General features: G+C 41.6%; 1 protein-coding gene across 4 annotated transcripts in view; it reads right to left on the bottom strand.

The window, feature by feature from the left end:
• The window catches only part of DPH6 (diphthamine biosynthesis 6), a 248238-nt gene that overhangs the window by 42669 nt on the left and 180349 nt on the right, over positions 1–25220 (bottom strand). For 3 of the 4 annotated variants that reach the window (XM_083743445.1, XM_083743446.1, XM_083743444.1), the window contains one exon: positions 9143–9548. The exons of the other annotated variant lie outside the window; for it this stretch is intronic. In XM_083743445.1, the coding sequence (XP_083599571.1) occupies positions 9143–9548 (406 nt within the window). The remainder of the gene's footprint in view (positions 1–9142; positions 9549–25220) is intronic. 4 annotated transcript variants of the gene reach the window in all.

Raw genomic sequence — 25220 nt, forward strand, 5'->3', positions numbered from 1 at the left:
TGCCGCTAGGTCCCAGCTCACAGAGGACCAACGCCCAGTGGATGTTATATACAAAAGTCTTTATTAAAGTTTAGTTTCCATTTCCAAGCTCTGGGCGCGCAGACCCACGTCTCGACGCTAGACCGGCTAAGTCCCCTCTGACTCACTGCTCCACCCACACCAGTTTAAGATTCTAGCCCTGCTCCATCTCCTACGCTGTTCTTTCCTTCGCTGGGTCCTTCTGCCCTCTGGGGTTCCCTCCTTCCTGGACTCCTCTGACGCTGAGCCTCCTGAGTCTTGCCCCTCCCTCCGGCGGGCTTTAGGACCTGGCTCCCTTCCCGGGCTCCCCGCTGTGCCGCGCTCCTGTACATTTGAACTTGGCACGCGCGCCCAGCCGGTGACTTTCCTTCTGACCGTTTCCCCGCTTCCTGATGTGGGCGTTGCCAAACCTGACTCCTCTCCTCCCTCTGGTGGTGAGGACACTGGTCCCGACTCCTGGGACTCCCCCTCCCCACTGCGCTCTGGTGGAGACGCTGGTCCTGATCTCCAACTGCTGCTCAGGGACTCCCCGCTGGCCCCTTCCTCCTGGGGCTTCCCCCCTGGAGCCTCCCTCGCTCTGGCCACCGGCGCTCCCTTCTGTGAGTCCTCCGATTCGCTAGAGAGGCTTGTGGAATAACTCTGGCCACTGTCACTGCCTGCGCCCCCCTCGTACTCCTCCTCCTCACTCTCCATTTGCTCCCCCTCCTGTGTCTCTCCTTCTGAACCCCTGACAGGTGTGTTCAACATGGATCTCTTCTTCATATCCGATGATGGCACAGTGGGATAAACCCTCTCTCTCTGTGTGTTCCCCTTTTTTAGGTTTCATGTTATATTAGAAGGGATAACACAGCATAGGAACATATAAAGGTTTTTGCGAAGAATTTGAGCATGCAATGCAAATGCTGGATCAGAACCCCAATTTAATCTTATCCTGAAAAAATGTTTTCACCCAGGGTAAAGTAAATCATAAAAATCCTCCTCTCAGGTAGGACCACATTTTGATACTGGATATACAGCAGTAGCTCAGTCCCATGGTTTCACACCATCTTCCAAATGTATAGGCAAACAATAACTTTGAGCATTCTAGTCTCCAGCGGCATCTGGAAATAGAGCAAACATGGCTCTAACTCTAGTTTATCAATTTAGATATCATACCAAACCACAGTTGGCACAAAGCAAGCTTGGCAAATCCATTTCAAACAGTGATGTCTGAATCTGGTTTCTGAACCAAGGTTTAGAGTGAAGTGTGAATTGAGTTCTCATGTAACACTAAACCTCAGTTTGTTTATGTGATCTGTTTGTATGTTGAACCCACCATTGCCAATTAACTACGGTTTGTTTTGCAGCCAACAGAACAGAATATGAGCCATGGTTTGAAGCTGGCTTACAAATCTTGGCTTGCATTAACTATGGTTTCTTATAATGCCCAAACCCGCTGTTCTCTCTTAATCCTGATTTATTTAGGCAACCTACCCCAGAAGCTCACCCTGTTAGAGAGGAGTGGGGCAAGAATGATAGAAAACAAAACCAGCATTAGGTGAAGGGAGCTGTGCTCACTCACAAGGTTGATTCTTGTCTGTTCAGCAAATCATAGCATAGTGTTATGTGCAAATGAGACTAGAATCTACCCTAGAAATTCGCAAGGCTTATTACACTTGTTAAGATTGTGTGCAAGTATCCTCTTGAGTTTATGACTGCCTTCAATGACGGAATTCCTCTAGAGATTTCCCAAACCCTGATTTTGGGCATTTGGGGAACGTATTATTAGACATTATCAAAAATGATGCCTTCCATAGAATGGTATTGAGCTGGTATTGTTGCTGAGTTTTAAGATCTGTTCTATTTGCTTTACCTCATCTTACGTATGAGGTACTCCTTTTAAGGTTCTGTTACTCTGCAGATGATTTCACAATGGTGCATGGTGATAAATCAGATCGAGGAATAGATAGCCATTTTATTATGTTGCCTAGGATCTGCTCCTATTCTTGTGATTTGTTTCTCTTTTTTTAAGGATTATGTAACGAGAGATTTCTTTCAATCCCTGTTAAATATTCAGAGACATTTTTGCATACTTTGTACGAACGAGGCTCGCAAAGTCTTAATAGTGAGAATGTTCACATGCTGAGGAATAACCTAGTTGTCTGGATGGTACAGGCAAATCATCTCAAACTTATTTATATTAATGTGCTATGGAAATGAGAATTTGGAAAGAAATGGTCAGAATTTATGCTAAAGCCTTCTAAAGGCGTAACAGCATCCTACTAAGTATATATGTCAGCTTAATCTAATCCCCCTGCTTCCGACACATCCTGTGGTCTCAGCACGGTGCCTATAATGCTCTCATATGTTATGAGGGATTGCCTCAGAGAAGTTCACCATCAGGACCACACTTGGTTCAATAAAACTTTACATTTCATCTTAGGCTGACAGAAAGCTATCTTTCTCACATTTGCATCACAAACCTTTAGCTTCTCCTGACATCAATAACATTGGCTATAATACTACCACGTAATCTGTTACAACACATGGAGAGCACATATTTTCAGCTCTCATCTTACTTTGTCAGCTGCAATGGGCCGCTCTAATTTACTTGGACTTGCCTAAATGAACATGGAAATTCTTTGTGACAAAAGAGGGGGAAATACATGCTTTTAATTAGCAGCTCATTTGAGATTTGCCGCAGAGTTTCCATTTCCCCGCCCCTGATAACTTCAAGTTCTACTACTTAAGCAAAGCATCTTTCTTTCCCCTTCATGTGTGCATTGAAGAGAAGAGCGGCAGGAATTTGCCTACGTCTTCAGGGGTGGATACAGATCAAAGAACAAGAATAGATCAAAAAATATTTTTGTATTTCAATCTTATATCAGGAAAATCTAACTAATCTAATTAACCGTGCATCAATAACTTACTTTGAGATATTTTGCTGTAAGACATCAGTCACGTCTAGGTAAATATTAATGTAACATTGAAACATATACACATCTGAACCCAATTTAAGGTTTCTGTTTGGTTAAAATGAGCATCATTGTTTCACTTGCTTCAGGTTTCTTGCTTTGTGGGACCAAAATGGCTACTAAAGCTCCGATCATTTTGTTGTTGTTAATGGGTGTTTGTCTTTGTTCCAATTTTCAGCGGAGACTGTTGAAAAGCAGGGCTATAGAAAGCTTTCTTGGACTTGTTATAGACAGGATAAGGAAATAACATGCTCAAAATACTATAGGCTCTACCTAACTTAAGGGGTAAGGCACAATATACTGTAAAATAAATAAATAGCACATGGAACATAGAAGTCAGGCCATTGAGCCATCTAATTCAGTATTGCCTATACTAAAGCAGCTAAAATGGCACCTGAAAGATCTTGTGGACCACAATATCCATAATCCCTGACCAATGGAAGTGCTGGCTCTGACTGATGGGAACTGTAGTCCATAGCATCTTGGCTGACTCCATACAATGACTGGCAGCTGCTTTCCAGGCTTTTAGGCAAGAATCTTTCCCAGCACTACCTGGCAATTCCAGAGATTTAACATGGGGACTTTGGCACGCAGTGTGTGCAGTCTACAACTGAGCTACATCCATTGCCTAAGACAGTGAAGTTTGGTCTCAGACATATGACTGGTTTTCTGAATATGGCATCCAATCGGTAAAGCAGAACACATTACAAAAGTCAAACCATTGCAAAGCCATCATGCAATGAAGTGGTTGTGTGAATTGGCCCCTAAACTAAGGACAAACCTAAGCGAGGCTTGAAATAATGCCAGAATGAAAAATCCACCCCATTTAAGACCCAGCATGGTAAACAGCTAATCTTTTTAATTTTATTTTCAAGCCGAATTAGCATGAAACAGATAAAGTAGAAACAGGAAAAAATAAAATCAGAAGTGTTGATGTTAAATTAACATAAAAGCAATTTACACAATCTAAATATAAAGCAGGCAGTAAAAAGGTAGTAATAATTAATATAAATATATAAATATCATTTAAAAAATACTTAAAAAGAGGTTTTCAAGGGAATATGCAAAAAAGCTCTGACATGAAGGTTCTACCTTGATTTTCTAACCTAGGATGCTTTTTTTTTAACAGAAGATTTCTGAAAATTGTTTTAAGGTCATGTTATAATGAATTCAAAGGCTTAATTTGAACAATACTGACATATTCCTGGGTGTGTGCCACCAATATATCAATCGCCTGAATACCTTTGGCTGTTGTGGCACAATACATATCTATTTCTCTGTATTATCTGCTATAGGTGAGGTTGTGCAGATTCTAGACGTGTTTGGATTTCATGATAAGGACCAAAAAAACCTGAGATTAAATTCTGACAAGATTCACAAATCTGGGAATTGGGCAGGTTACCTGCTGCCCTGAAAAAATAGGTATGTATTTTGAGAATGCTGTTAGATCCAGAACTGTTGCAGGTGAATCGTGGCCCCTATGGCTAAGGTCACCTTCAATCAGGTCCAGCTAGGTTTCATGCTATGACCGTTGATAGCCTGGTGACACTGCACTGGATTACTGTAATGTGATCCATGCAGGGTTGCTCTTAGAGCTGGTCTGGAAGATGCAGTCAGCACAAAATGCACTGGTGGGGCTGCTATATGATGCAACCTACCAGGAACACATTAGCACCAATTCTGAAAACTGGCTGCCAGTTTGCTACAGACTAAGTTCAAGGTGCTTATGTTGACTTATAGAGCCATGTACAACTTGGGGCCTGGAGCATCTTCACTCATATAGACCTGCCCATGTATTAAGATCTATGAGGAGCAACATAACCATCTGAAATTGATTATGTGGGAGTCACCAAAATGGTAAAGTAAGGAAGGAGGAAAGGTTACAACATCTAGGCCTTTTTCATTTATAAAAAGGTGAGTAAGGGAGACATGAGAGAGATGTATGATTTTCAATGGTGTAGAGAAAGTGGATACTAAAACTCAGAGCCATCCAATAAAACTGAATGATGGAGATTCAGTACAGACAAATTCCTTTTCCACACACTACAGCTGGCAACAGTACATTTTTGGCCCCCACGTGCGCCAGTGGAGCACACATAAGCCCACCCTGCCCTGCCATCTTCTGAGCCCAAAAGAACCTATGCGTCAGTGGTGGCGCATCAATTGGACATGCACAAAATGGGACACCACCTGTACACAGTTCAACTATGGAATTCGCTCCCTCAAGACATAGTGATAGCCACAATTTTGGATTGCTTCCAAAGAGGATTTGACAAATTGATGAAGGGTAAGGGTATCATGGCTACCAGCCAAGATCGCTGTGTTCTACTTCCACTTCCGGCAGTGTGCCGGATTCAACTAATGAATCCCACTAGTTGAAGCCTGTGCAATGACTTTGACCAGAGCAGTGTGGCTTTAGCTCCCTCCCCTCCACCTTGGAATTGGCTTGCAGGGAGGGGTTGGGAGAACCCCCAGAGCATCTCATGGGGGAGGAGAGTGCTGGGATGCAGCCAAGGAATCGGGGGCAATTGGCAGGCCCCCAGCTGGCCCCAGCCCACCGGCCGGTGCGCTGGGTGATCTCCAATCCTTGGATCAGTGTGAAACTGCGACCCTAGCTTCAGAAGCTGGGCACGCACACTCAGCAGAGTAAATAACGCTGTGCAACAGAAGTGGCAGGAAGAGGCTGTGTTGAGCATATTTATTCAGCAGACATCAGGACAAAAGGAAAAACATGTCTTCTCCCCTTCATGTCCAAAGCAAGCAGCATAAGCAAAAGCTATACACAAACGCTAGTTCCCAGCAAGCTGTGCTGGAGTGTAAACAGACATGTGACACACAACAGTCTCATGCCTGTACCTTAAGGTGAAATGGAATATCCCAACAGAGAGGAGTGATTTACTCTGCCTGGCAAACTGTAGTGCTTTCACTTATGTAATGATTGCTGTAGCACTATGTTGAATTCTCCCAGCAGACTTCTGAATCCCAGCCACAGGAGGGAAGAGCGCTACTGCTGTGATAACAAGTTGTGGGATTAGATGGGCCTTTGGCCTAACCCAGCAAGATTCTTATGCTCTTATGTCATTACTGAGGGCCTTCTCCGTAATAGCACCCAGGCTGTGGAACTCCTAGATTCATCTGACATACCTTTTCACCCGTGTGTTTGCTGAACATTAATGTCTGAGTCATTGGTTTATTATTGCGTTGGTTTTCTTTCCATCATACGCATTGTATTTGAACTTTTTAATGTACCCCTCTCTGGGACTGCTGCCGTACAGGAGAGCAAATAATAAACGTTTTAAATAAACAAAATTTAGCTGCCCCAGATAGAACAAATTTACAGGATCAAGTTTACCTATTCATACCCTTAGAACTACTGCAAACTAATCTTTCTTCCTTGTATACTTACATTTTTAAAAAGAAAACCCTATTGTCAAATGTAAGAAAAAACCATATAGCTTATTATCAGAACCATTATACATCTCTTGAAACATTTGGGATTTGCAAGAGAAAAGATGATAACACAATTTGCAAGCTAGATGCATGTTCTATCAGCTCTTAAACAAAGCACTGCACAATAAATAATATTCTGTCAGGCTATATGTTCATTCCTTGCTTCGTGCATTAGCTGTGCTTATTCTATGCCACACTTTTATCGCTTTCTATTTTTATATTTTAAATCTATTAAGCAATGTCAACTTGAATTTCCTTTGAATAGTGCTGCAGGTTAGGTTTAAAAAAATAGGACAGTACAATCTTTGAGGGCTAACATTTATGTCAGCTAATTAATATGGATCAGTTGAGTTTTGCAAATATCTTTTTAAAAATGTTTGCGCATATGTGAGTCACCAATGGAAGCCTGATCTCTACTCACAAAGACAATGACAAAACTCTGCTAGCTTTTGTAAGAATAAAATGAGATCTGCAGCTATTTTGCAGCCCTGGCATATAGGTGTAAGAGGATTCTTTCTACAGCAACAGATCCAAGTGGTGGATCCATGCTGAACCACTTTGTGGGTTTCTCAAACCTGCTATCACACATACAAGCAGGGGAATTAATGGGAAGAATTTTCCAGTGTCCAGCTAATGTCTTATGAATGATAGCATTATGAAGATCATGGTTATTCTGCCCAAAATGCTTGCTCCTACATGCTCATCCTCTCTCTCCACAAGAAAGAACACACCATTTTTTTTTTCATGTCATGGGATAAGAAACTCTCCATTATATTCTGAGCTACTACCAATCTTAAAGGATTATGTCTGTGGAAGCAAATTCTTCATACCGAACTTGTCTCCTTTCTCTAACAGAATTTCTACTCGTTAGCTCACTATGCATGATGATAAGTCTCACCCTTTCATGTGTTTAGTAGTAATTTTCTCTAACTGCCACTAAACTTTATTACAAGCAGTGATCCTGATCCAGTTAAGTGCTGCATACACATACATGAAGTATTGTATGGACATTAGGGTTTTTTGTGGTTTGCAGATCTTATCTTCTGGTAGCCCTCCTGCTACCTTTATCCTCTGAAACCAAAGATTGGGGGGGGGGGGGACTACAATGACACGGCAACTGTTCTTTCTTGATGCATGTCTGATAACCATACAAATAATAATAATAATAATAATAATAATAATAATAATAATAATAATTTATACCCCACCCATCTGGCTGGGTTTCCCCAGCCAGATGGGTGGCTCCCAACAAAATATTAAAATATTTAAAATTCATCAAATATTAAAAGCTTCCCTAAACAGGGCTGCTTTCAGATGTCTTCTAAAAGTTAGTTGTTTATTTCTTTGACATCTGATGGGACGGTGTTCCACAGGGCAGTGCCACTACCGAGAAGGCCCTCTGCCTGGTTCCCTGCAACCTCACTTCTCGCAGTGAGGGACCCACCAGAAGGCCCTTGGCGTTGGACCTCAGTGTCTGGGCAGAATGCTGGGGGTGGAGACACTCCTTCAGGTATACTGGGCTGAGGCTGTTTAGGGTACAGTCTTAGGGTGGAATCATCGCTGAAGTCCTTGGGCAGCTTCTTCCAATTTAATGAGCAAGATTTCTGTACTATCATCAAAAGTCTAAAACCACAAAATGGGTCTGATTTCTTTCTTTTCTACATATTGTATTTTAGCCAAAATCCAAAATAAATCTGTGATTATATACCAAGCATTTGAAACGCTCTAAGTAAACATTTCCAAAAGCCCACTTTAAAAGGGAAGTTTGGCTGAGGCTGTTTCTGGAGCTAAGCCATTATGCCCTGGCACAAATGAAGACCTGATCTGATGGATCTTTCACATTTCAATATTCCATGAGAAAAGGTCAGAAGTATGAACAAGCCACAGGCAACAAGATTTATGGTGAATAAGCTTCTGGTGTCAGATTTGTCAAAAAGTATTTTTTTATGTGAGTACTGGCCCGTTAGTGGTTCACCACAAGCTACAGGTATTGTTTACACATTCATCTCTGATGCGCCGAGTAAATTACTACCAATCAGCTACTGTAAAGTGTTGCTAGGCCTACTTACTATGCATTTAAGTTCTAGTTCAGTTATTGTATTACTGTACTTTGTCATCTGATTGCCATTCAGTACACATACAGATTTCTCTCTGTGCATCTGACAAAACGGGCTGTTAGCCTACAAAAGCTTTGATTAAATTGGTCAGAGAGACTAAATTGATTAGGTCTTTAAGATGCCACAAGCCTGTTTGCTATTTTTGTTGCAACAGGCAAACAGGGCTACCACTCTGGAAATTGGTATTTTTTTGAGGCGACTACAAATATGTAAAGGGACACAGGTGGCGCTGTGGCTTAAACCACAGAGCCTAGGACTTGCCGATCAGAAGGTCGGCGGTTCGAATCCCCGTGATGGGGTCAGCTCCCGTTGCTCGGTCCCTGCTCCTGCCAACCTAGCAGTTTGAAAGCATGTCAAACTGCAAGTAGATAAATAAGTACCGCTCCGGCAGGAAGGTAAATGGCGTTTCCATGCGCTGCTCTGCTTCGCCATAAGCAGCTTAGTCATGCTGGCCACATGACCTGGAAGCTGTACGCCGGCTCCCTCGGCCAATAAAGTGAGATGAGCGCCGCAACCCCAGAGTCGGCCACAACTGGAACTAATGGTCAGGGGTCCCTTTACTTTTACCTTACAAATATGTATGTAGACAAGTCAGAAACTTACCTGCTTCTAGTGCCTCCATGTCAACGATATTCTTTCGGTAGAAAGTTCTAAAACCCAAAGGAGTTGTGTCACCATCTCCTGACATCTTCTCTACTGCTTGCTTAAACATTTCCACCACGTCATGCAGGACACTGTCTAAGCTGATTGTAGATGTTGATGGTGAAGTCAGGTTTAAGGACATGGAAATAGCTGCACTACAAGATGCACAGGACTGCACAGCTTCACATTCAATTTGGAAGTTCTCAAGTGACCTCAGTAGCACAACCTTCTGCCTTTGCTGTTGCTCATCTACTGCTGCAATGACATGCCATTCAATAGAGGCAGCTCTGGGAAGGGAAGGTACCACTATCACAGCCAGTTCTCCATATGCGGCAGGCACATCGTTATTCATGTCTTCATTTTCTGCCTAGAAATTAAAAGAGACTTGTCAGGGAACTGCCATCAGAACAGGGGTGGGAAACAGAGGGGCAGTTGTGTTACAGGGAGCCTCCGAAAATCTTGCGAAGCAGTTCCTTGTCCGGTGATGAGGAAAACCCCACCTCCTGTGGGGAAGAAGTGAAAGGACCAGAGGATGCTGGTGGGAGCCTCAGCACCACTTCTGGCAAAGCCAGCCAGGAGGGAAGCATGCCCCCTACGTCGCCCACCCTGCGCAGAAGACTAAAGCACAAAGATGGAAGGAAAAGGCTGGGCGTAACAAGGCTTTTATGCTGGAAGAGGTCCAGGAAACAGGCACTCCCGGATTCTGCTAGCGATTGAGTCAGACATGAACTTTGGGGTTCTACACTGTAAATAGTTTGCACCTAAACAAAACCTGTAAAAGACAGGTCGGAGTCCTGCCTGGTTACTCGTGAGCAGCCACCCTTGCCATCTGACAAGACTACTCTGAGTATTTAGAAGCTCTAGATTTTTTATTATTTTTTAAATGCTCCCCCTGCCCCCCCCCCCGGAGAAAGTGCTTGGCAACTTGCCCAGTCCCAAGATGTCTGAGCTCCTTCCCCAGACAGAGCAGGCTCCAAGGCCGATGAATCCCCTGCCAACATGCCTGGAGAACTCACTGAAACATTGAGTAAGAATGATGGACTGTGTGCTGGTCCCTGATTTGAGAGTACAGGAACAAACTCACTCACATAATGCCTGTAACTCATCCAACCTGCTGGCCACATGTTGAGATGCGCTGCAGGAAGCCACAGGGGCTATGGTGGAGGGGGGGTGAGTGTTGGGTTGCTGGGGATCTAAGTTTCTTGTAAGCCAAAGGAACAGGAAGGCCTTGCAGCCTCTGTTGGAATTTATTTATTTACACATATATCTTGTTCTTCTTCAATTTTTTAAAAAAACTTTTATATTCCTACCTTTTACTTTCTTTTGCATTTCTTGAAAGAAACCACATGCTAAGCAATGTTAATATTAAAAACTGAGGCTTCCTTTTGCCTGTCCATGTATTGGTAGCAACTTTTTGATATACCAATTTGCTTACATTGCAGTTCAGAATAGTAAATACGGCCCATTGTCTGACCCCTGAATGGAAAAATAATTACAAGTTAAAACAGTAATTTTACCTGGGGTCGATAAGGCCATAACACTCACTCTGCTTTCAATTCACATGCTCAATTTTCATCCACTCACTCTTGACTTCGAGAGGAAGGAATAATGACAGGTTGCAGACACTTTATTTCAAAATTCACTCACAAAGTTATTGACAAGCATTTTTCCTCCACAGCAAAGTCTCTGCTGCTTGACCCTCGTGAGCTGTTTACATGAAAAATGCACTTACATCTAGATTAACGATAGTGAAGTCTAATTCCACACCAAAACTTGTAGCAATTTCTTTAGCATGTCTGTGTTTGATATGGGAACAAAAATAGGGATAATTTGCCTCAAATTGCAGTCACTTCAGTCATAATAAAATCTCGCTGAGTAGTAGTACTGTTTGCTTTCAGTAGTTTCATTAGGTAAGCTGGGGCTGTTATTAAGGTACCAACACATAAATGTTATATTAGCACTTAACAGTAGCACAGAATTCTCCCTCCAGGAGATGAATTCTAACCTTGTCAATATAATTCTGCTTCCAGTACTGCAGAACAGTTTGAAAAGATGAATACTGGAGCTTTACGGTACAGAAAAGAAGTCATGCTCATTCAGGCTTAAAGGCCACTTGGTTGGCCCAAGGTGCTGAGGTACTGTTTAGAAAATAAGTCTTAAAAAGCTGTCTCGGGTCAAGTCAAGCATTGAGACAAAACTTTCCGACTTTCTTGTACTTGTCTTAGGTTGTTAAATCAATTACTTTGTATTTCTGCTTGCCTTCAACTGCCATTTAGAATATGGAAAGAAATACACAGGAATTAGGCCAAGGCAAAAGTACAATTTCAAACTCAAACAAATGATCATCATTGCAAGTGAAAGACCGTGCACCATGCGCCCACATATTCATGTAAGCGCACATTTTGCGGAGGCCTCAACCTTTAAAGTATGGATTTGTGTGATGGAGCTTCCAGTAATTTAATTCGCCCCCACCAGTGCTGCAGAAACTCTTAGTCAAATGGCCTCCAACTTGTTTTTAAAAACAGAGGGGCTAGTTTTGCAGAACAGAGAAATCTTTGAGAAACTGTTTCCAATTATATCCTGTTAGATTATTTTATTATTGGGTATCTCGGTCTCTCTCAACACAGAAATTATCCAAGCCATGCCTTAGAATTATGTAACTCATGAAATGCTGCAAGTGCTACCAATGTTGGTGGCATGAGTAGCAAGCCTGACAGATGTACATAATGATGCTCTTGAAAGGACAGGGCTGGGTGCTCATGTTCTCATGATATTGCCTGTGCGTTTTGCAGAATTTGAATCCTGCCCCTTTTTCTTCAGTGCAAATGTAATGACACTGAATACATTGTTCAGAGATTGCAATTGTGATGTGCATGGGTACAGTGACCACACCACCTCCTGCCATTCTCACCCTGATCCAGCGGTCTCTGGACTTAGAAAGGCAAGTACAGCTAAGGCTGAGAAAATGATAGCTGACTTGGCCTGATTGGATTCCAATGGCCAGAAATGTTCTCAAGTATACCTGCATTAAGGTTGCTTCACTGAGCAGGAATGCCTTTTACCAGCTTCACCTGTTGAGAAGGTTACAACCCTTAGGGAGACATGCCAGAGCTCAGTGGTAGAGCACAATAGAAGTTTCTACCCCAGCATCTCTACTTAAACCATCTGAAGGAGGGCTGGGAAGGACTCCCTCTCAAGACCTTAGCTGCTGCCAGTCAGAGTAGACTGAGCTATATGGATTCATGTTCTGATTCGGTTTCTGATTGGGACCAAAACATGAATTATCATCCCCTGGCATGTAGGAGATTATGTACCATATTTTTCGTCCCATAGGACGCACCAGCCCATAGGACGCACCTAGTTTTTTTTTTGGGGGGGGGGAAATAAAGGGGAAAAAATTCCTTTATTTCCCCCCCAAAACCAGGTCGGGGAACAGCGGGATGGCGGTGCTGTGACTCCCCGCTGTCCCCCGAGCTTGTGGGCTGCAGGCTGCTGCCCGCAAGCCTTGCGAGCCTGCGGGAACTCCCGCCGGGCTTGCAAGGCTTGTGGCTAGCTTCCTGAAGCCTGGAGAGCGAGAGGGATCGGTGCGCACCAACCCCTCTCGCTCTCCAGGCTTCAGCGAAAGCCTGCATTCGCCCCATAGGACGCACACACATTTCCCCTTCATTTTTGGAGGGGGAAAAGTGCATCCTATAGGGTGAAAAATTCGGTATTTCATTCTTGACTACATGAAACCATATTCAGATGCCATGTCTGATGTACAATGTGGTTGGCTGATCTCATTACTTTCTATAGTTTTCTAGAGGTTCCCTCACTGCGAGAAGTGAGGTTACAGGGAACCAGGCAGAGGGCCTTCTCGGTAGTGGCGCCTGCCCTGTGGAATTCCCTCCCAGCAGATGTCAAGGCAATAAACAACTATGTTACTTTTGAAAGTCAACTGAAGGCGGCCCTGTTTAGGGAAGTTTTTAATGTCTGATGCTGTATTGTTTTTAATATTTGGTTGGAAGCCGCCCAGAGTGGCTGGGGAAACCCAGCCAGATGGGCAGGGTATAAATGAATAATAATAATAATAATAATAATAATAATAATAATAATAATTTGCCTGCTTGGCACAATCCAAGCTGCTTCCTTGGGCCTCAACGCATAAAGCTTCTTCCTTAACTAGCTCATATGTATCTTTTTTCTTCTTTTATTGAAGTTTTCACAATACAATTGAAAAGAACAAACTCATCTGCAAGAAATAAATAAAAGAATCTCATTCAGAATTGCTACAACCCACCAAGAGCAGTCACGATAAGAATACCAAAAAAAGGCACTGGCTATACACCTGATATCCAGTATATGAACTTGGGCTGCTTCTTTAAAAGATCACAGGTAGTGTTAATCGAAAGAACCTTTCCCTGGAGGTCTGTGAAAGCCTGAGTTGTGCAGTATCTTCACAGGTGTTTTAAAACATTTCTGGTTCTGCAAGCATTAGACTAAAGGGCGACATATGAAAAGACTTCAGTAAACTGGGAAGAGGCATGATATAATTTAGATTAAAAAGTATATAGTTCAACATTATTTTAAGACTCCCCTGCATTGCAGGGGGTTAGACTAGATGACCCTTGGGTTCCTTCCAACTCTTAAGATTCTATGATTCTGAGACTCGGAATGAGTCTGAATTTGAGATATGTGAGCAAGTGGTTTCATATGGCCTATAAAATTCCTGTTCTTAATCAACACCTGGAGAGGAAGAGTGGGATCACACCCACCATCACTGCTGCTGACCTCCATGGGTTCACCCAAAGATCTGGACAGAATTTACATGTATATGCACAAACTCTTTTTAAACCTTTGGATCACTGCCTGGTAGCCAGGAGCAAGACAATAGAAATCCTGCCTCTTTGGTTGATTATCTACAGTTGGCAACCACACGAACAGTGCTCTGGCAGATTTATAAACAACCCTACAAAATTAGATTCAGGTTGGTATTAAGTAAGCAATTCCTTTTTTTCTGAATACTGTACAGTGGTACCTTGGGTTAAGAACTTAATTCGTTCTGGAGCGCCGTTCTTAACCTGAAACTGTTCTTATCCTGAGGTACCACTTTAGCTAATGGGGCCTCCTGCTGCCACCGCCATGTGATTTCTTTTCTCATCCTGAAGCAAAGATCTTAACCTGAGGTACTACTTCTGGGTTAGAGGAGTCTGTAACTTGAAGCGTCTGTAACCCGAGGTACCACTTATGACCATCCTGTCAGTAATGACCATCGTTTTACATGAAGATCCTAAAAATTACCCGAGAAGTAACTGTGAAACTATTGTGCCTCATCTTATTAGAACTTGCATATTTTACCACTGCAACTTCTTGTACCACTATCAGCACTTCCACCAACTGATCCCTTAGTACCTATTTTCCAAATTGTAACTGAGTGCAATTGATCTCTGCAAGCTGGGGACTTCGTTCCGCAGCTGCTGCTCACAATAAATAAAACTCTGCTCTCAATAAAACACTGTGCTATTCGCCTGTGTCCTTTCCTTGAATAAGCCACAACGTATTTGTATTAATTTACAGATTATGAATGTTTCTGTTTTGGAAACCAGCAACACAGCCAAGAACCTAGCGCTGATAAGAATCACCCAGCCTCCCCCAGTTTACAGGTTTATGCTATATTTTTCAACTGCTTAGTCTTTCTGTAGACTCGAGTTCAAGTAACAGTAGTGCGAAGAGCAGTGAAATGCTAGCTTGGATTCTTTTTCGTAGTCTCTTCTTTGCTAGGATGACACAATCAATGCAGGAAGACTGTTCCCATGACAAACCCTGCTTTTAGCCAACCATTATCCCCCGCCTCCTTCCTCCTGCTTTCTAGCTATATGGCTCTTCAGTCCTTGTTCCTCTTGTACATAATGGTAGTCTCATCCTTTGAAATTCCACAGCAAATGTTAGATAATATGTTCAATTATTTAAAAGAAAACGTCCAAATTGCACCACCAGCTAAACTCAACCATAGAATTTTACTCATGGATATACAATAGCCTTGTTTCAGCAAACAACCTCAATGTATAACACTTAGCCATGTCATTTTTTTAAAGAGGAAGAATCCTTATGGAAACAAAATCTGGCAGCTTGCAAAAATGAATTCAAGCAGTTTCATGTAATACCTGCTCCTTAAGGACCCAAGGAAATGTTTATCTCTTTGCAATCAGTATTTCTTATTTGAAAATGGGAAACAACAGCATAACTACCTACATAATAAGATAGATTATAGAAAATCTGCTCTCAAATTTATATAACAGACCGAATGAGAAAAACACCTGGCGGCTTCAATCTCATGGATTTTATTTCTAAAACACTAAGCAATTTAAGTGCCCAATCCTACAGCTTCTGCTATTCAGATAGACTGCTGTACACAGAAGAAACCTCTAATCAGGTGATCAATCGAACTAATAAAAACCGAATGCAGTGCTCTGAAAGGTCAGGGCAGGATTGCGAGTTTTAAACTTAGTTTCCTTTTCATTTGGAAAGCCTGACACCGGCTTTCAAAAACAACTGAACTTGGGAACTGTTTTCAAATGGCACAAACGGTTATTCTATATATTGCAGATAATTTGCAGAAATTGTAGGATAATGTACTTTCGGGATGCTTACAAGACAAGCTTGCAGATGTGACTACCAGGCAGATTCATCCACTGGAATAACCGAAACACTCAAGGGATTTATATGGTCCATTGATATAGCTGTGAATAAGCCGAATTCTCTCTCTCTTTTCTAAAAGACTTTGACTTTTTCCTCTGCAGTTTTCCTAGTGGAATCTCTACTTTGCAAGTGACAAACCTATTGTTGGTAAGATACTTTGTTCTAAAGCTTAAACCGGTGCACTCTTGTTATGCAGACACTGTGAGGAAACTTTCAAATGTATAATTTATAGGCTCATTAATCCTGTCACTATCATAATCAAAAATGCCACTGAAGATTTTTTTTAAAAAAACTGCAACTCCTTAAGGTAGCATTATCTTTCACTTTCATGATCCCATCACGTTCTTTATAGAACTAGCAATTCAGTATTCATTTTCTTTAATTTAGAATAGACCAAATGACAAAGAATCTCCATTTCCTTGGACAGCAAAAGTAGCAGACAGGTAATCTGTGCAAAAAAAAAAAGTAATGGGAGTAATTATTTAACAATCAAATAATTGTAAGCAAATGTAAATTCTGGCCTTTTAGCTGCCAAGAAGGTTTCAGGACGGGTAGCGTAGAAAAAATGGCAGCCTTATTAAGTTTCCTCAAATTGCTTCCAGTGGCAGTTAACTCTATGAAGCAAGCATTTTTAATAGATGAGCATCTCCTCATATGTACTGAATACTATTGTAAACTTTTTCAATGCACAAACATTGGGGGAAAATTCTGGATTTGCATTGCCATCATACACGAACAACTTGCTACCAGGAAATTACTGCTGCTATGCAGTGGCCATTTCTGAGTACAGTCAAACCTTGGTTGTCAAATGGCTCCGTTTCTGAACGTTTTGGCTCCTGAACTCCGAAAACCTGGAAGTAAATGTTCCAGTTTTCGAACTTTTTTTTGGAAGCCGCATGTCTGATGCAGCTTCCACTTTAGTGCAAGAGCTGCACCTTGGTTGTTGAACCTTTCGGAAGCCGAACGGGCTTCTGGAATGGATTACGTTCGACAACCGAGGTTTGACTGTAATAGAGGCTGGGGCCAATGGAAGTTGTAGTCCAAAACACCTGGAGGGCACAGGGTGGGGCCTAAAGGTACTGGGCCTAAAGTTCACTTATGTTATGGTAATAATAATAATAATAATAATAATAACAATAATAATAATAAATTTTATTTATACCCTGTCCTCCCCAGCCAAGACCGGGCTCAGGGCAGTTAACACCAGGTATAAAAACAATTGATTAAAATACAACTTAAAAACAAGATTAAAATACAGCATTAAAATGCAACCTCATTTCAGTAGAAACTCATATCAAAACCTTTTTGGGGATGAAAACGTCAAATCTTCACCATCCAGACTGGTCCTACATGGGCCAGAAAAAAGCCAGGGAAGTCCCCAAATAGGAGTTCCATCACAGAAGGAGAAAGGAAAAAGGAAAGAGGGGAAGGGGATCAAGTTGATTCCAAGCCGAAGGCCAGGCCCTGTGGAAAGAAATCAGATCCTGCAAGGCCCTGGTCTCATGAGACAGAGATCCACCAGGTCGGAGCCAGTGTTGAAAAGGTCCTGGCTCTGGTTGAGGCTAATCTGACTTCCTTGGGGCCTTGGACCTCTAGGGTGTTGCTATTTATGGACCTTAAGGTCCTCCACGGGGCATACCGGGAGAGGCGGTCCCATAGGTACGAGGGTCCATAACTTACGTTATGGTAGTGGTGCCAGGGCTGGTGCAGGATCATCTAGTCCAACCCCGGTAATGCATGAATATGCAGCTGGCCCATACCTGCAACTTTGGCTTTATTAGCACTAAGCTCTAACCAACAGAGCTAACAGGAAACTTAATCATATAATTAAATGCATACATACATATCGCATACAGAAAAAATTAAAAATCTGCAAATATATCAGACTAGTAGAAAGAACACCTATAAATATACTGTTTCCAGAGCAGTAAAATGTACATCAAACTGTATGTATTAGCCACTCGCTATCCTTAATCTTTTGAGTTCAGTGCTTGAACTTTGAAATCACAATAAGCAGAAGGCAGCCACCTTACTCATTATGGCCTATAATCTCCCTTGCTGACAGTCTTACATATTAAAATGGTCCTTCGTGCCACAATCCTTTTAAAGTATTCTCAGTGCTACAGAAATAATTTTGGAAGCAAAATATCTAAACAGTAAGCATAATAAAAATGAAACAGGTTAAAGCTTATTAGCAGCAGGAAGCAAATGTGGTAAAACTCTTGCCAGTTCCCCTACATTTCTTCCCCAGCAGGGACTTTCTGTCAAGCTGTGAGTTAGTTCTAGAGTATAATGCAGGCTGCTGTTAACAGCAATTGCACCTTCCTGCACCACAGCATTGTACTAAGAATTCACTTTGATTTTTGATTTCTCCCTTTGTAATAATAATGTTTAAAATATTTCCTGCAGAGCTAAAATGTAAAGTCAAGTACTGTATGCCAGTGAAACACAAGGATATGAAAATATGAAATTGATAAGAAAATAATTGCCATATTGAAAGGCTATTTTTCTTGCCAAACTATGGGTTCCTAAGACAAGATAAGAATAATGATTAAAGTTAAGATTCCTTGAAATACCTCTCAAACATACATAATTCAATATATCTGTTACAATGGGGAAGAAGCATAACTATTTAAGGAACAAAGCCATAAATTGATAGCAATATAAAGTAGAAGCAGATCACGTCTGTCGCATGGAATCTGATCACAGACTATCAGTCTCCCAAGTTTTATTCTGTGTGGTGTCAAAAATACACTCTCTTGGAGGGAGACTGCTAAACTGAGTTAAGGGGGGTTTTAAGGCCAGAAAAGGTCTAAATAATAAAAAGCAGATGCAAAGGTACGTTCAAATGATAAAAAGAGCCAACTTCACAATATTTAATGGATATATTTCATTGAAATGCTTTATTTCAATCCAGAGTGGAATTTTTTTAGATATCTGTAAAATGTCTTTGAAAGTATACTTAGCCTTCAAAGAGTGAAATTCATCCAAAAGTTGAGAGTTGAATGGCTACAATAAAATCTTAACTGCAATCTTAGGCTTCCCACAGAAACCCAGAACGTAATTACCATATGCTAATACTAGTGCTGAACCAATCAATTCCGCTGCCTTCTTCTGGTCATTTGCAGCAGAGACATGCCTTATACCTGCTCCAGGTGCTATGCAATACTTTCCCCCCTTCTTTCTAAGTTTAAAACCAGTGAGGGAAAAAATACTTGGTCCCTTCCTTTAGTACGGTAAACCAAAACCTTCCTTAAAAAAAGGCTATGCGTTTTTCCTACCCCACATGGAGGGAAATTTGGTTAACCTTTAGCTAACATGCGGCATTGTGTTACTCCAGAAGTTACTCCAGGCAATATGGTACAGGAATTTAATATTTCTTTTTCTTTTCTTTTAGTAGCCCTTAGGATGGCAGAGAAAGAGACAGCGGTTTAGTCCAACATAGTCACAGTATTATGACTGAGAGGAAATGCTGGCCATTTGAAATAAGAGAAAAGCAATGCCTTTGATTTAGAAGGCCAATAGGAGAGGGCCATAGCACATGGGCAGAGCACTCAGGAAGCGCCAGGGCCAATTCCCAGGATCTTCAAGTAGGGCTGGGAGAGATCCCATCTGAAATCCTTGAATGCCTCTACTACTCAAGGCACACAATACTGAGCTAGATGAACCAGTGGTCTGATTCAGCATAAGGCAGCTTCTCATGCCTGAATTCATGGGGCGGGGGTGGGGAGAGGTTATTGTCACACTCTCGGCTATTCAATACTTTCTCAAAAACTAACAGATATTCTATGACAAGTGCAACATTTATTGATATACCATTTTTTCTGTGTATAAGATGATTTTTTTTTTACTGAAAAAGTATGTTAAAAAGTTGGGTGCATTGATGGGAGGGGAGATTGGGTGTAGCCGCGAGCAGGAGATTTGTAGCGGTGCTAGGGCGGGTGTTTGTTTGCTGCGGCAAGGGCTGGTGCCGATAGTGTGTTGCTGCGGCAATCGGCAGTGCGACTGGCGGCTGCTTGCGTTGAGCAGGCTGACGATAGGTTTATTTGGGTATGCGTGTGAGTGTAAGCGTCGGCCCTTTGTGTGAGCAATTTTTGATACCCCCCCAAAAAGCTTAACAACTCTGGGGAATCCCCCTCAAAGCTCAACAATTCTGTGCAACCCCCCCCCCCAATTTTCTTAATACTGAGTCCCCCCAAATAGGGTGCATGGAAAAATATGGTACATGGAAAAATAGGGTAACTAGTATAGCAATAGTCCAAATATGCTGTTGCAGGAGCAGCTTAAACGTTGACAATAGGGGATAGCCCAGTCTTAGTACTACCACCATGGTAGACATGAGTGGGGAGCCACCTGCTTCATGACACCACTTATGACTTTTGTGAGCTGTCAGTCTGCCAGCTCTGTTCAGAGGAGAGATGGGGCAGCAAGAGACAATGGTACAATAAGTCAAAGTTCTGTCTGTTAGCCGCGGACAAAATTTCATCACAATAACCAAGTTTGCCATAACTCAAGCGGACATTTAGTTCCTCTTCTAGTCTCCTGTACTCCCACAAAAGGAGAATTCTGAAATACTGGGCATTAAATACAAAAAGAAAAGAAAAGAAAGAAAAGCTGTGAAAGGGCTATCTCTTTGTACATGTTCATAACTCTGACATCTGCTGGATAGACAATCATGAAGGTACCTAGGGGTGCGACCACAGCAACTCTTCTCAGTCTGGGCACAACCCACCATTAGTGTGCAAAGGAAAATCCCACACCCACTCTCTAATAACAGTGACATGTGGCTGAAGGTGTGGACAATCAGCTACAAATTCGCTCTTAAAAACTTTGGACCAAGCAGCAACTATAAATGGTTGGCCCAGAGGGAAGGTCCTTGGGTAATTAACCGCAACCTCTCACTATCACCAGCTTCCTGCCAGGAAGGAATGCAAGCCCTCAAAAGGAGTGCCAAGAAAGCTTGCCAGGTCCATTGGTTGTGACAAACACCCATGGTAGCAAAGGCTGCCGAAAGAGCTAATAGGCTCAGCAGTTTCCCATGTCAATCTCTAGACACTGGAAGCCAACATTTTAATTGCTCAACTGCAGTTAGTGTAAACTGAGGTTCCATTGACCGATGATTAACCTATTGCAATGCTAAACTCAACATATGTCAGTGCTATGTTACTCGTCTATTAGTACTTAACTGGACAACTTTTTTTTAACAACAACAAAAAATACCTGTTAGACTTATACTGAAAACTAAAGGCTTGTTGTTATAAATAACCAATTATGAGTACTATGCTATTTTTTGCAGGTCAACACTGTAGATCTATACAAAGCAAAATCTGCAGTTCTAGACTTACTTATTAGAGAGAAAGCCCAGCTGAGCTCAATAGGACTTCCATTTGAGTAGATCTGTTATAGGATTGCACTGTAAGGCACATATATATATTCTCTTATTTTTTCCCCAGACAGACCCACACACACAAGAGTGAGTGGTGAGTGGGGGTTATGAAAACCCCAAATCACAAACAAGAGATCTGACAGAGTGCTATAAGAATGCATTATACAAGCCAAAAGCATTTATTCTGCTTCATGGATGAAGAAGAAAAACACAGAGCAGTTAAAGTGATTATTCACTGCTGAGCTGGCATACATGTTGCTGGGTCAGTGGCTGGCACTGTGTGCTGTGTGAAAGTTTAAAGCAGCATTAAAATAGCAGTAGTTCACATTCAAGTCACTGTAAGTATCCAGGCCTGAATGAGAGCAAAACAAAAAGGACCAGATATACTACTTTTGTATCTCACATTTCCAAAGCCCAATTATTTGGCAGTAAGCTCCTTGGAACTCAATGTGGCTGACTTCCAAATAGAAGCGTTTTTAGTCAGGGTCCCTGGCATTTCAGAGTGGCAGGTAAAATTGACGCAGATATAATTCAAAATGAGTAAATTAATAAGGTAAGCGGACATTGAGCACTATAAATAAAGGAACAGAACATACTGAGCTCATGGCCTGGACACATCTTCTCTATTCCACAGCAAACATTATAAAGACATGTTCTTACAGATCTGGGCAGATTCTCAGTGGGAGAGCAATGGTCTCCTTTCTTTGAAGCCCTTCAAGACCTCATTTCTTGAAATGGCAAAGTCAGGTGGTGAATGCTGAAAGAGGTAAGGCCATAACAGATAAAAAGAGAGATGTATCAGTATTTTCACTAGAACTCTTACGACTGCCAAACTGCAAACTTAAGGGAGGATTTCTCAAAACACACCAGTGAGGACTGGGCATGCTCAGTAGCCATTGAGTGCCCATTTGGGGGGACAGACAGAGAGTACGTGGTGAGGGGAATAGAACGCCTTGCTTCCCCTTGCTAGAATAAATATAACTGCCTCCATTTTAGCAGGTATCATGGAAATATTCACTATCTAAATAGGGTATGGGACCCTCTTGCTGAAAGATGTCCTGGAGGCAAGAGATTTTCTTGCTATGACATTTTACAGATGACACCATGCTGGAGGTATGAACAGAGCATCACTGAGCTTGTTTTCTGTACTAGAAATTGGCAGACCTGCATGAACATGTGAGATTCGGAATGGGTTGGTCCTGAATTGGTGAGGCCTGAGGGCTCGTATGTTACCACTGGGGCAGAGCTTAAATGTTCCCCTGCAGTCTGAGTCCTTCCCATAAATCCTCTTTCTTGGCTTAGCAAGAAACTTCCTTGCTATGCTCCCTCTCTCCATGCTCCCATCCACCTGCCATGGGCATGCATAACAGCACCACTCTGGAAAGCAGGACCTTGTCACAGGTATACCCTCCCCCTTTAATACTTTTGCTCAGAGTTCCACCCACCCATGCTGCCCTTCAGGATACAATACAGTATTTATTCATCCTGGTAATCATGAGCTTTGTTATTGTTTTGTTTATTTATCTGGCTTACCCTTAGTCTACTTTAGGAAAGCAGGGTACAGTTAAAAGGTTCTTACAATAAAAATAATACTGAAATAAAGATGACACAAATGTGAAAGGGGAGTTCGAATCAATCCTCACCTTGTTCCCGCCAAACACTCTCTTCTGTCTCCCATTTATTAATCTCATGCATTTTTATACATTTTTTAAAAGGCTATAGTTAAAGCCATTTAAGCCATGTCCTTCATTGTTCACCATTTCATCGCTCATTCAGTGACTATGTTCAATTATAAATGCTGCAATCTATGCAGGTTTCTCAAAATGTATAGCATATTTCACTGACCTATTTCCCCTGATTATTCTTATCTGTTTGCTTTTTTAAAAGCATTACAATCTTTTTATGTTCCTTTGTGGACTAGTTTCAAAAGGCACAGCAATTCCAAAGACATTTAGAGTTCTATCTAAGTGTGACCTGTGTTAAATATTTACGTTATAATTACCTCACAAGAATACAAAAGCATGGGGTTTTTTTTAATCCTGGCCCTTGGGAAATGAAATTTGTAAGACACAAGATGAAAGTTTCACCCTTACTGGATGTTTTGTACAGGAATCTTGCTTTTTAAATGCTAGAGTCAATGAACATTCACAACATTTCAATGCAAAATAAATGCCGCAATCCTGATATGGCAGAAGATACTAGCTAATTATATCTATAACTTTTCAACTGGATTTATACGGGACCTCATAGAAGCTTATAGCAATATCTTTCAAACTAATTGGTTTCCCCTCAATATCATGACCAGCTACATTAATATAACCACAAGAGATTTTCTAAAAAGGAGAGCAATGTGATTAATTTTTCTGCTGCTGTTCTGTGATTCTTCCAAGGATACAGTGATTGAGTGGATGCAATGCAAAGTCTAAGAGATCCACATTGTCCCCAGGAGGTTCTTGTAGTTTCAGGTGAAGAGATGGGCCTAGCCTCTTTCCCATTTCCTCTTACTCTTTGGTTCCCACTCCCTAGCCATCCCACCCATTCACCACCTGCCCAATTCCTGGTTCTACTATGTTCCAATCCTCACCCTGGGCTCCCCCATCTTGATTTTCTACACCCATTTCCCTCCCTGCTTGGCTCCTTCCTGTCTCATCCCTTCCTTTGCTTGCTGCTGCAGCAGCAGCCAATGTATACATTCTCTGAGGCCAGGAGAAACAGCAGTTCAGCTGGGAGGTGACATAGGGATGGGGATAAAGGGAGGTAGGAAATAACTTCCAACTTATCCAGGCTTTACAGATATAGTGGAATGCGCTTCCAATGCCACCATCCCAAATAATCATCACTGTTTTCTTAGTACACCACTTTTCATGCAAAAAGAAAGCCGATACTTTTGGTTTTGGCTACACTCTATGTGACAAAAACAGAATGATCTGACCTGGCTTTTGTGCATCATATAATTGTAGAGTTGGAAGGGACCCTAAATGTTGACTTGTTCAATTCCCTGCAATGCAGGAACCACAGCTAAAGAATCCCTGACCGATGGTCACTCAACCTCTGCTTAAAAACCTCCAATGAAGGAGAATCCATCATATTCCATTCCACCGTCAAACAGCTCTTACTTTCAGAAAGTTATTTCTAATGTTTAGTCAAAATCTCCTTCCTTGGAATCTGATTCCATACAGAAGTGCTTGGTGAAGCATGTTTAATAGTATGACGTGCATTATAATTGTAATTTGAATCATGCAAAAGTTTCTGGCAAACAGGATAGGCAATTGCTCAGTGACTGGTGCAAGAGTCCCCAGTGAGCGTCATTATTTGATGAAAATTATTTATTTATCTATTGATTATTTATTTAAAATAAATTAGGTTGCTTTTCCAGACAACACCCATCAAAAGCAGAAGAAAACAATAAATAAGATTAGAACCACTGCCTTCCATATCAAAACCAAATGTTATATTTATTGAAGCCTATGTATGGTCTCCAAAGAAGACAAAGATAGAATTTATGCTACACATTTGCCTATGTGTGAAACAGACAGTTCGCATGCCATCATCTCCAATGCACCATGTTTTGTATCATTACACATTGTGTGATGATGCTATCGCACTTAGCTTCTCTGCCATGCACTTCAATTTCATTAGCTGGTCACTTGTCTGGAAAGGGCAATGAGGAGACAATTAGTTGAAGCTGGGGGACAACAGCACTACACCTAGGAATCTTGGGAGTTTTTCACAGAGTTGCCCTTTATGTAACACAGCTCTGCAATGTCCTTAAAGAGCTGTTAGTAAATGATAGAGTTCAACCAACTCAATAATATGCCTGAATGAATGAGAACGAACTCTTGCAACTAGTTGCTGCTATTTCATTATACTATAAACATTTGGAATCTTTCCATCCATCAATAATGCCATCTGTCCCATCCAAAATAAGTGGACTACAACCCATATGGTTAATTTTCTTTATATTGATAATTACAG

The sequence above is a fragment of the Podarcis gaigeae genome (genome assembly GCF_964106915.1).
Source record: "Podarcis gaigeae genome assembly, chromosome: 1".
In the NCBI taxonomy this organism is placed as follows: domain Eukaryota; kingdom Metazoa; phylum Chordata; class Lepidosauria; order Squamata; family Lacertidae; genus Podarcis; species Podarcis gaigeae.